This window comes from Phocoena phocoena, chromosome 19 (assembly GCF_963924675.1).
Source record: "Phocoena phocoena chromosome 19, mPhoPho1.1, whole genome shotgun sequence".
Classification (NCBI taxonomy): domain Eukaryota; kingdom Metazoa; phylum Chordata; class Mammalia; order Artiodactyla; family Phocoenidae; genus Phocoena; species Phocoena phocoena.
The window spans coordinates 15495875-15508418 of NC_089237.1; the positions used below are offsets into that span (position 1 = coordinate 15495875).

General features: G+C 44.5%; 1 protein-coding gene across 1 annotated transcript in view; it reads left to right on the plus strand.

Annotated features, from left to right (window-relative positions):
• MARCHF10 (membrane associated ring-CH-type finger 10) overlaps positions 1-12544 on the plus strand; it is an 83620-nt gene that overhangs the window by 55451 nt on the left and 15625 nt on the right. The window contains exons 5-7 of the mRNA XM_065897454.1: positions 413-1829; positions 6538-6704; positions 9314-9423. Coding sequence (XP_065753526.1) covers positions 413-1829; positions 6538-6704; positions 9314-9423 — 1694 coding nt within the window. The remainder of the gene's footprint in view (positions 1-412; positions 1830-6537; positions 6705-9313; positions 9424-12544) is intronic.

Below are 12544 nucleotides of genomic sequence, written 5' to 3' on the forward strand. Positions count from 1 at the left end.
TGCAGAAAGGATCTGTATCCTCAGGGTCATTGTGCTGCCCCAGGACCAACCTGAGCTCCACAAGTGTACAAAAGAGAGTTCATAGGGACTTCCCTGGCGGCCCAGTGGTTAAGACTCGGTGCTTTCATTGCAAAGGGCAAGGATTCGATCCCTGGTCAGGGAACCAAGATCCCGCATGTCACACGGCACAGACAAAAAAAAAAAAAAGAAACAAAAACAAAACAGAGTTCATACGCGGTAAACTGAAACTAACTGTCCCGTACTCCTTCAGTACCTCCAGTCATTTTAACCATGCCTGTTTTCCTCTCCAGGGCTTGTTTGTTGCTTTATGGGACCCTCACCCTTGGTGTTAGAGGTCTCTCATCTGTGAGCACCTACAGTAAAATGATAAGCTTATCTTTTCTCAATACAGATCCAATCGTTCAACAAGAAGGTCCAATGTGGGCAAGTGACACCAAGCTGAAGAGGCCAACTCGAGAGAGAAGAAACTTGGTCCCATCCTCACAGCTAGTAACGGTGATGGAGAATACCCCCGAGAAAGCCAAAAAAAAAGACCTGAGTGCTCTCTCCCAGAAGGAACCACACCCAGCCCTATCCCAGGCCTTCCAAGGAACAAACAGTCCTCAAGAGTTGACCGAGTCCTTGGGGCCACCACTCGTAGCTACCACCTTGGAAGGGCCAAGAAGAAGGATGTTTCGGTTCAGAGATGAAGATTTTTATTCCGTTTTATCCTCAAACTCTGAAGAAGAAAATGATGACACTGAAGAGGAAACCCATGCAGAGGAAGAACTTTTGTTGGCTGGTATGCACCCGCTCCGTTCTCCTTCCAATCATAAGAGAAGTAGATTTCTTGGGACATTGGCCACTCAGGCCAAAAATAAAAGTTTTGAAGAAAGTCCTGCAAATTGCAGAGCGAATTCTGTAAGAAGAAGTGAGTCCAGTCATGGCTCATTACGAATTAGCAGTGCAATGCAGCTAGTGACAGGGCAGCCTTCCATCAGGCAAGGGATATTCCAAGACCCTGGGCAGCCTGATGGGGGGTCTGCTAAAGAGAAAGACAGCAGTGACAGTGAAAATGAGAAGACCTTTCATTCATGGGACACCAAATCCAAAAGCAGTCTGGAGGATGACCTTAATGCTGGAAATGTATTTCGTGATGTTATTTCTATGGAAGACAGGCCTGGAACCCATGATTATGGAAGAGATTGGCAGGCCCATTTAAGTGATTCTAATAATCCTCTTGGCTGTTTTCTTGCTGGTAGACCAACAGCTCCAAGATCATCAATGAATTCATCCTATAACACTCCAGGATCATTCATGCATTCTGCTCTGAGAGACGATACTCCAATAGACCTGTCCGCATCATCTACCTTAGCTCCCCGTTCAGACTCGGAGGGAAGCTCCAGGTTTAATGTTCGTCAACCACTGTCCCCCATTAGAAATAGGAATCTATTTGCCAGTGCTGAAAACCACAGTTATTTTCCTGTAAACAGTGTGCATGAATTTGATGTCAGGGGAGCAGAACATATTACTTTAACAAGCCAATCTCAGGAGGCTCCATTACATACAGAAGATCTCTTACTAAATCCTCAAAGCAGCTTGTCCTTGGTGGAGTCTTCCAGCTCCTCTCCATCAGAAACAAATTTACAAGGCCACTTACATGTGCCCAGGTCCCTGCAAGAAAATATACCTTTTAATTTCTTTGCAGTGTCTGAGTTCCCAAATCAAAATGACAATGGGAGCAGAATGGAGGTCCCTGGCGTCACCGATGAAAAGGAAGCCACTAAAATAAAGGCAGACCCTGAGAAACTCAAGAAATTACAAGAAAGGTGAGGAGTTTTCATAATTATATGAATATACATATATATTTCTAAATTCTATTTCTCTAACATGAAAATAAGCAGTGCTTTCCTTAAAGGGTCATGGGGATTCTAAGTCAAGGGAGGCCCTTCCTTGACATTTTAATGATTTCTTCTTTCAAGAAAATTGTCTAGTTTGTTGCTTTTAAAATATATGTCTCTACAAAGAAACGTTTGGTGTTCCAGCCCAATTTCTTCAGTATTCCCAAAGTGTTTTTTTCCTTGAATACCATAACTTTAAGAAAGGCAAGCAACTATATTCCAATAAAAAATAAATAAAATTTTTAAAAACAAAGAAAATAAAAGGCAAGTTTGCCAAATATAAGGGTTTTGGGGTTTGCTTGTTTGTTTTTGGCCGCACCTTGAAGCTTACAGTTTCTTAGTTCCCCGACCAGGGATCGAACCCGTGCCCCCTGCAGTGGAAGCATGGAGTCTTAACCACTGAACCTCCAGGGAAGTCCCAAGGGTTTCTGACTTCTACATAGGGCTTCCCTTTCCCCCTAGCAATTAGGAACCAAGATTTTTTTATGAAATGGTTGTTATCTCCCCAGAGAAGGAGCCATTCAGCACTTGGAAGTTCACCAGCTCTCCCCCATGAGCTCTGCGCAAATCCAACCAACAGTTCTAGAATTTGAACCTTCCAAACTAAAAGGCCGGTCTCCAACAGTTGCCATAGCTACCTCAGTTCTCTGAAGGGCCACGCTGGGTGACCACTGCTTCCATTTTACGTGCTGCTTCTCATGCACAAGAAAGAGAGAAATAAGATCTTTTTTGAATTGCTCTTTTCTTTGATCTCTCCTTTCTTGTGAGATGATTTTGGGATATTTCACAACTATGAAATGCAATACTTTTTAAAGCTGTCGTTAAACACCATGTCGGGATTTGACCATTTAATTTATGATAGGTGTTACCATGCCCTGATATTGGCTTACTGATCTGGAAAGTGATTCTTTGAATGCAAGCCCTCTTTTTTGTGTTAGTATGGCTCACTGGGTCATTAATTATCCCGTTGATATTCATCTGTAAGTGGGAAAATTCCATGGCAATGAATCTGAATGCAAAAAGAAGGAAAAGATACGACTTAGAATGCTCACACACTCCTGTCTATCATTCGACTGCAGGAATGAAGTAATTTCCTTGTTAGCAGCACCTTTTTTTTTTCCATATCAAACAAACTACCAAAAGACAGACCCAGGGTTAAGGGCCAAAAGGTCTCAGCACCCATCCATCCTCACCTACCCAAAAATACTCTTCAAACCCACTTGGCAGGGGTCTGGACCTCCACCATCCCAAAGCAATGCCTTCGGGCTAAAAATGACTTCTTTTAAAAATGCACCCACTTCTAGGTGTAGTAATGCATTAAACAGCTACTATTTGTGTACTTCGTTTATCACTGTCTTTTTTTTCTGTATACAATAAACCTTATGCTTTTCTTATTATTTCAAAATTATTCATTTTAGGAAGTATTAAAAATATAAACTTAAAAGAAAAATCACCAATAACCCTATAATCCAGAGAAAAGCACTGTAAAAAACTCTTTCCAGTCTTTTATCTTTGCATATAAATGCAATTTTTAGTAAACATCGGTTCATATTTTATAATATGCCTTATTTTAAGATTTCAAGCCCATTTCTCAATGCCACTTACACTCTTTAAAATGTTCGCTTGAGTTAAAAAAAATAAATAAATAAAAATAAAGACATCCCCAAATCTCTAAAAAAAAAAAGAAAAAAAATGTTCGCTTGATTAGTTAGTTTGATACATACAAACAAGCATATAACATACGCACACTCTAGAGAATTAGAAGCAGAACAAAACCCGGGCATCCCTGTGCCCACCTTCCAGCGAACAGAACATCACTGGAGCTTGGGAGCCCCTCACTCACTCTATCTCCTCATCTCCCTCCTTCATCTCCTCCCTCCCAACCCCCTAAACCCTCTGGAAATCATTCTTGCATTGCAATTATCATTCCTTTGCTTTTTAGTTTCTTGTTGGAAGTTTTTTTGCTTCATGGCTTCACCATATGAGCATATGTATTCCTAAACAACACATTGTATATATTTTTGAATTCTGTAGAAATGTTACTATTATTTTTGAACTCCCTAGAAATGGAATATCTGTTCTTCCGTGACTCGCTTTTTCCCCTTACATCGTTAGCCAGATGCATCCTGGTTGATGTTTTGGGGCTTTAATGCATTTGCTTTCACCACTACAGACAATTTCGCCATTCTCCTGTCGATGGACATTTGGGTCCTTTACTGTTTTCTGTACACAGTGCTACATGAACATTCTTGTAAACGTCTCCTGGTGCACATGGGAAGAGTTCTCTGGGATATTTATGCAGGAGCGGACTTGCTGGACTGGTGGGTAGCACAGCTTCCACCATACAAGTAATGCCAATGTATTGTCTCAACAGTGATGTATACTGTTGTCCATCCTTGTCAGCACTTGTATTGATTGGCTTTACAAATTGTCACCAGTCGCACGGGAGTAAAATGATACCGTGGCTTTAATTTACATTTTCATGACTGTTAGTAAGGTTAGGTGTTCTGTTGGCTCTTTTTAAATTTTTTTTGGCCACGTTGTGTGGCATGCGGCATCTTAGTTCCCTGATCAGGGATCGAACCTGTGGCCCCTGCATTGGGAGCAGGGAGTCTTAACCACTGGAGCACAAGGGAAGTCCCTGTTGGCTCTTTTAAATGTTAAATGACCATTTCTATTTCTTCTTCTATAAAATGCTTATCTATGTCTTCTGCCCATTTTTCTTTTAGAATATATATATATTTAAATCCTTTATACAGTCTAGCTGTTAATCTGATTCTCTGACAGTTATGTATTGGAAATATCTTTTCTCAATTTGTAGTTTGTCTCTCCTCTTTCTTGATGTTTTTTAATGAAAATAAATTCTTAATTTTAATGTAGCCAACTGTATCCATCTTCTTTACAGGTTGTGATTTGTACCTTGTTGTCTTAAGAAATCCTTTGCTAACCTGGGGTCATTATGACATTCTTCCTATTTTCTTCCAAAATCTCTACAGTTTTCCTGTGCACGTTTAGGACTTCATGTGAAATGAATTTTGGACTTAAGTGTGATATTTAATTTGTGGTGTGAGGTATGCATTGTGAATACCAATGTGTCCCAGGATCTTTCCCCTGCAGAGCCACATCTGTCACATAACATAACTATAAATATATAAGTCTGTCTCAGGGCTCTCTGTTCTTTTTGTTGTTGTTTTTCCCTAAGGCACACCATCTCAATGACTGAAGATTTATAAGTTTATAAGTGCAAAAGCCTCCCTCCCCACTTTGTTCCTTAAGAGTCCTTGACTATATACATTTAAAAATCAGCTTTTGGGGATGTTCATTGGAACTGCATTGAATCTATAGATTATTTGGGGGAGAACTGACATCTTGGAGACATCGAGTCTTTCTTTGGTAAACGTGGCATATCTCTTCTTTTATTTGTGCCCACCATGAGATAGTATAATTCTGTTCCTTTTCATTGAACTTCCCTTTCTTGGGGAGAAAACTCTTTTAAGACACTGAGCATACACTCCTATATCCACAGTAATGTCCATTTCTTCCTCTCCTTTGATTTTAGTCTCTAGCCAGTTTTGCTTTCCTTGACCAGAGATTCCCTAGGCCCATGAGGATTCTAAATAACAAAAAATTAGCCTTAGATTCCTCAAAAGCCTCCCTACAGGAACATCAACCAGCTATTGACTCACCATTTATGAGACACAAATACGTTTGCTTACATTTTCATTAATTCCATCTTCATCACATTCCAGCAGCTTATATTCTGGAATGTTAGCAGTTTATTGGCAAGGGTTGAGTTACTGGTGAGTTCACGTCCAAGTTCACTGGTTCATCACTCATCCCAACCAACATCTACCGAGTGGTCTCCACATGCCAATACTTTACCAGACTCCAGATGCACTTTATTGTCTGCACAACAGGTTCACCCTCATCACCCCCTCCAGGCCGCCCCATGACCCTATAAGTGGGTAGCAGTAGTCGGATCATCATGGCTTTACACATGAGGAAACAGAGACCTGGAAAGCTCAAGCGCCTTGTCCAAAGTCATCAAACTCACAAGTTTTAGAAGCAAACCTCAAAGGCAGGCCCTGGCGGGTGCGGGGAGAAGAGCTCCTAGCCTCTGGCTCAGTTTCCCTCTGGAGCTCTTGCCCAACCTTTGGATGTGTGATAGGAGCGCTGATGCTCCTGGTTAGCTCACACGGATCAACAACTGCAAAGGAGCCTGACTTAAAAATCGTGAACCTAGGGACTTCCCTGATGGTCCAGTGGTTTAGACTCTGCGCTTCCACTACAGCGGGGGCGGGCTTCGATCCCTGGTGAGGGAATTAAGATCCCACATGCTGCGGGGTGTGGCCTAAAAAAAAGGAAATTAAAAAAAATTTTAAATACCTCTACCACCTGCCTGCTGCGGCCTAAAAAGAAAAGAAAAAGAATCCCTGACCCTGTTATCAGTAACCGTCATACCGGGAAGAATCTTCAGCAGGGTCAGAGGGAGCAGTGGGTTAGACCCCAGGACAGCATGGGGGCGGGGGGGATGGCTCCCTTTTCCTCCCCGCCCCACCCTACGCTCTGGGAGCTGGTATTTGCGGAAACTGCAAACATGTAGACTCCTAGTGACGAGGGCTTGTTTTCCACTTAGTCTCCTGGAGGAGGACTCTGAGGAGGAGGGAGACTTGTGTCGCATCTGTCAGATAGCCGGGGGTTCCCCCGCCAATCCCCTCGTGGAGCCGTGCGGCTGCGTGGGAAGCCTGCGGTCTGTCCATCCGGAGTGCCTGAAAAGATGGCTGAAAGTGAAAATAACATCAGGTAGGTGGGAAAGTAGGAACGACACACGTGCCGCATACTTAACACGAGGCGCCGCCCTGTGGGACTCGCAGCCTTGACGACAGCTCACGGCAGCAGTCGCTCGGGGGGAAGGGGGCCCTTGCTCACAGCCCCCGAAGGACAGGGGCAGGACTAAGCTGCCTTCAAATTATGGGAGGGAAATGAGTTTTGTTTTGTTTTGTTTTCAAGGCTCAGGGAAGAATCCTGGAACGTGCTGTCGAATTTTACCCCTGTCCGAGGCCTGAGCAGAGATGCTAAGATTGCCTCCCAGGAGGAAGGAAACTAGAATTGGGTCTATGGCTGGGTCTCAGCAAACACACAGCGGCCACGGCAGCTGGTAGACAGACCAGTTCTGCTTCCTTTTACTTGGGGAGAGGGGTTGGGGTAGCACCTAGGAGCTGAGCCCAGCTGCCCTTTTGCGGCAACGAAAAGAGCAGTGATCTAATTTTTCTGCCGCCATATTAGATAAAGAGAGTCCCATTGTGCTCATTTTGTCAGCTCTGTCTTTAACAGATCTTGTAACTGGGTGTGAAACCCCGTTCTCAACTCCCGAGGGAGGTTATAACCTAAATACAGCCATGTCAGTAGGTCGGCTGTAGTTTCCTTGGCAGAGAACAGGAGATTTCTTCAAAACATTTGGGAACAAGAGCAACTTGAATAACAACAACAAAAAAAATAGGACGCCAGGGCTTCCCTGGGGGCGCAGTGGTTGAGAGTCCGCCTGCCGAGGCAGGGGACGCGGGTTCGTGCCCCTGTCCGGGAAGATCCCACATGCCGCGGAGCGGCTGGGCCCGTGAGCCATGGCCGCTGAGCCTGCGCGTCTGGAGCCTGTGCTCCGCAACGGGAGAGGCCACAACAGTGAGAGGCCCGCGTACCGCAAAAAAAAAAAGGACGTCAATGCAAAGAACACTTCGCTTCAAAAAGACCTAAGGCTTTTAGACTCCCCTTTCTGAGAACTTTTTACCCCAGAGCCAGATGCTGTTTCGCTTCTCCTCCATGTTCTCCTCCTTGGTTATCATTGTGCCAGACAGCCCAGGAGACCTAGAACTTGACCCTGTCCCCGTGGCGTGTCACCACGCCCCCTCAGCAAGCACAGCACACCATTTAATCAGGCGATGAACACACAGGATGATCCCGTTAACTGTCTCCTCCCTGAGGCCCTTTCTCCACGTCTGCAGGAGAAATGTAGGAGCGCCCACTGCCCGAGCTACTTAAATGCATCTCCACACAGTGAGCAGGGTACCCAGCCCTTCAGAGAGCAAAGAACAAGTGGATCTCAGCCGCTAATGACTATGCTGTGCATTGCTTTATCTTACGAGAAATGTGGGCTAATTAAACATCTAGCACAGAAAAAATTACTCATGAGATGTGTGATGAAAGTACTGCTAAATGCTTGTAAATGCTAATGCTGGTCTGGGTGTGATCTGGCAGGATTAGATTGGAGGACACATGGGACCTTCCACAGCCTTAAGTATTATAGAATGATGCTTAAAAAAAAAAAAAATCAAGTCAACAAAATGCAGATAAGGGATCGCTGTTCATCCTTGTCTTTTGAAATTCTCTATTATTTACTACTTCTTTGTATCCCCAGTGGGGAAAAATAGAACTGGGGTATAAAACCCTATTAGTCCTCTGTTTTGTTTTTTGGCTGTACCTCTTGGCTTGTGGAATCTTAGTTCCCAACCAGGGATTGAACCCGGGGCCCCCTGCAGTGAAAGTGCAGAGTCCTAACCACTGGGCCGCCAAGGAATTCCCAGTCCTCTGTTTTCTAATGCATAAAATAAACACTAGTACATCATTAGCCAAAATGCAGCACCTACACCAGGGGGAAAGGGCATATGGCAACACGCTTGCTTAGACATAACAGCCACAGATCTGCATCTTCCACTTTTGCACTGGGGAATAGGATAAGTGGAGGAAAAAGTGCTGATCTAGAATTCACGTTAAAAAAAAACCCAACAAACCAGCAACAAAGGAAGCCTTCTCCTGTTTCTTTTCCCAAATGAGGCTGAACTCAGGCTCAAGCATTGGCCCCAGATACTGCCATACCAGTGCCCACACATGGCCCCAGGGTCCCTCCCTCTTCTCAGGTGGCAAGTCACCTGGGCAGGAGTAAGACAGATTTTTAAGCCACAGATCGAGGATAGCTTCTGCCACCAATTCGGTCCTTACTAATTTATTTGCTTGGACCGGTGTTAGATCTGCCAGGAAAAACAACAGTAACATAGACATAATATTCACTCTTCTGGCAAACACTTGTGTTACCGACTCTCAGCCTCCATGTAGTAATTCTAATTTTATGAACCAATATGTTTATATTTAAACACAAAGCAAGACCTGTTATTTAAAACAGGTGAAATTCCTGGGAATTTCACTCACAGGAAGCTTGCATAATAATGAAAATGATGACAAAGGAAATTTTTTGGATCTCAGGTTCAAGGTCATTTTCTACCTTGAGCCTGAAGAAAAGAAAACTGACTGACTTTAAAAAGGAAGGCCACTGAAATGCAGAATTCCTAGCACACACACAAATTCGCTCGCAAAATGTCAACACCAAAAGGGTTACGTGTAACAAAATTCTTTAATTTAAGGAGCAGATCTTGGCGCTGTGAAGACCTGTGAGATGTGTAAACAAAGCCTGCTGGTCGACCTGGATGATTTTAATGTGGCCGAGTTCTACCAGAAGCACCAGCAGTCCCGGGTAAGAGCTGCTCACACCCGCTCTGGGTCCACAGGCTAGAGTCGGGTAGAGGCACAAGGTAGGAAGAAACTTGCCCTGATACAAGGAACGTAGAAGCCCTGTGCAGGGGGTGAGTCTGGGAGTCTCCTAATTTAGCTTGCTTTTCTGAGAAGGTCTGTTACTAAATTGGACCACTGGAGAGTTGGAAGACTTGGTTGCCCTTGGTTGCTTGGTTGCTGAGGTCCCACTGCCGTCAGGGACAAAGTAGGAAGCTACAGTAGCTGACTGGACACACAGAAACAGGAATAGTCTGGCAAGCTTCATGCCCAAATTTGCTGAAATAATTTAATAACAAGAGAAAAAAATTAGGGTCTTGGAGGAAATAGTCTCCAATTTATATATCAAGTAACTCTGGGGTAACAAGGAACTGCTTTGCTCAAGGTTTAAAACCATGTAGTAAGCACCTACTGTGTGCTTTTTTTTTTTTTTTTTGGCTGTGCTGCTCGTCTTGTGAGATCTTAGTTCCCCGACCAGGGACTGAACTCAGGTCCTTAGCAGTGAAAGCACCGAGTCCTCACCACTGGACCACCAGGGAATTCCCCTACTGGTTAAAAAGGTGCTTTTTAACACCTCGTGAATTAATTCTCCTGGGGCATTTGGATTGAAGTTCTAATACTGTGAAAGAGTTAACCTTAGGTGGGAAGGTGATTTATGCCCAGGATAATAGTTCACCGCCCAATTCTCAGGCAAACAATCTTCTCTTTAGAGCTGTACTGCCCAATATAGAAGCCACAAGCCACAGGTAGCTCACGAACAAGTGGTTACTTCCAGCTGAGATGTGTTGGGTTATACACCAAATTTCAAAGGCTCAGTATAAAAAAAAAAGAGTAAAATATCACATAAATAATTTTATATTAATTATGTGTTGAAATGATAACATTTAAAATATACTGGGTTAAATAAAATATATTGCTGAAATTAATTTTACCAGTTTCTTTTTACTACTTTAATGTGGCTCCTAGAAATTTTCAGGTTACATATATGGCTTGCATTGGTGGCTCAGACTGTATTTCTACTGGGTGGTGGTGCTGATCTGGAAGATGCCTTGAACCACATAAGCAGTCAGTAGATATTTTATCAAAAGAAGAGAGCCCATCATTACCATTAAAATTCAAGACTGACCTCCCTCATCACACAATTAGGAAAAACATGATTAATAATCACGACTGTAAAGCACATAATTTAAAAACTATAAAATCACTGTTAGCAACTAAAATGTCACTCTTCAGAGGAGTCACTTTGGCTTTCAGATCATTAGCCTGTCTGTATCCAGACCTTTTTTTGCAAAAAGCACAGCTGAGTCAAAATGGTGCCCGTGAGTGTGGGCAATCCTGTAGTTACCTTTTTAAAATCCTAAGGTTGCTAGACAAGAAAGGAAGAAAGGATGAAAGGAAGGAAGGAAAGGGAGGGAAGGAGAGAGAGAGAGAGAGAAAGAAGGGAAGGAGAGAAGGGAGAAAAGAATGGAGATTTGAGCAGCACAACCAATAAGTGTGATATAATGGACATAACGCCATCCCAGCCTTGAAGATTGGGCGTCAGGAAGTTGAGGGGAGGGAGGCGGAGAGAAAGGAAGAAAAAAGTAGTTTCCTGAGAAAACAATTCAGTATTTTGAGTCCCTACATTTTGAGGCCTGAGGGTCTCAAATCACTCAGTCGTAACCCCCAGGCCCTGAGATCTGAGATGAGAAACAGAAGCGACTCACATTCTTGGACCCTGAGGATGCTGCAGTCAAACAACTGAAAGGAACCAGGCCCTCTTGAGTGCCTGAGGTCAGGGTGCCAGCTAGATGCAGACAGCTTCTCTGAGGTCATTTCAAAGAATGGATTATTTCAGGGAGTGGAGCCTGCGGGACTTCCCGGGAAGGACAAGACCAGGCAAGGCCAGGTTACCCGGATCCCACCAGCATATTCTGCAGGGATCACCACCTCCATGCAGCCCAGGGGAAAGTCTTGTCTAGTAAAGACCCCTGTTGGTCCCAAGCATTTTCACCTTGTTCTCCCTCTGCGAAGCTGCTGCCGCCACCACATACAGCTGGCTCACCAGTGGCGCTTGTAGAACTGGCTCTCTAACAGCAGCTTTTTCCAGTTGCACAAAAATGTGTGCATGCGTGTAGCCCGAGGCAGCCCACCCCGCCAAAAAGCACACCAACTTTGACTAAGATGTGAACCTAAATCCTATTCCCTTCCCCAGAGTGGCCCTGTGGCCTTGAGGAAACTACACCAACCCTGGATATCTCAGTTCTCTCATCTGTAGGAAGTGGGAGATGATAATTCCTACCCCGAAGGATTGGATGTAGGAAAGGACCCCAGTACATCACCTAAGACAGTGACTGAGCAGAGAAGATTCTTGGTGAATGAGGACCGTCATATTACAGCCCCAGAGATGCCTGACCTCTTTAGACTCAAGGGAGAAAGCTAAGGGTACCCGGACCAAGCCAGAATCCATCACGGAGCAAAGCCAACTGGCCCCCACAGGGGTCATACCTGTAACCTCGGCCTCACTGCATCCTACCAGCTGAGAGAATGGGCTATGAGCATATTCTAAAAAGAACCGTGAAAGTAATCGTGTCAGCCAGGGTCTGGGCAGGAAAGAGATGATGGCACATGCACAAGGGGCGAGTGATGAGAGCTGAATGAAGGGCCAAAATGTGGACAGTAAAAGCAACGAGGAATGATTAGGCACTCTGGGACCGGCAATTGACCACCCCTAGGCCTGGAGTGACAAGGGGAGGGGGCAGTTATCAGGAGGGCTGTTGCTACGGGAGAGAGTCACCACCAGCCTGCGACCTTCAGTAGGGGAAAGCTGCCATGGCCACACCACTGCCCAGCAGAGAGGGAACGAGGGGAATAACTACCCCAGCCCCTCTCTCTTCTCCCGCCCTCTGGTCTCCAGCTAGGGTCTCCCATTGGTTGAACCCAGTGGGGAGCCAATGATGGGCCACAGAGCAGGGTGGAAAGTGTATCTGGAGGGGAAAATGGAAAATATCCAGCACGGTAATTACACGACATAGAGGCAGAAGAGAGTTCAAATTAGTTTCAGTGAGAACTTGACAGGCTGTCAAAGCCTTTTGAAAATGCCCTTC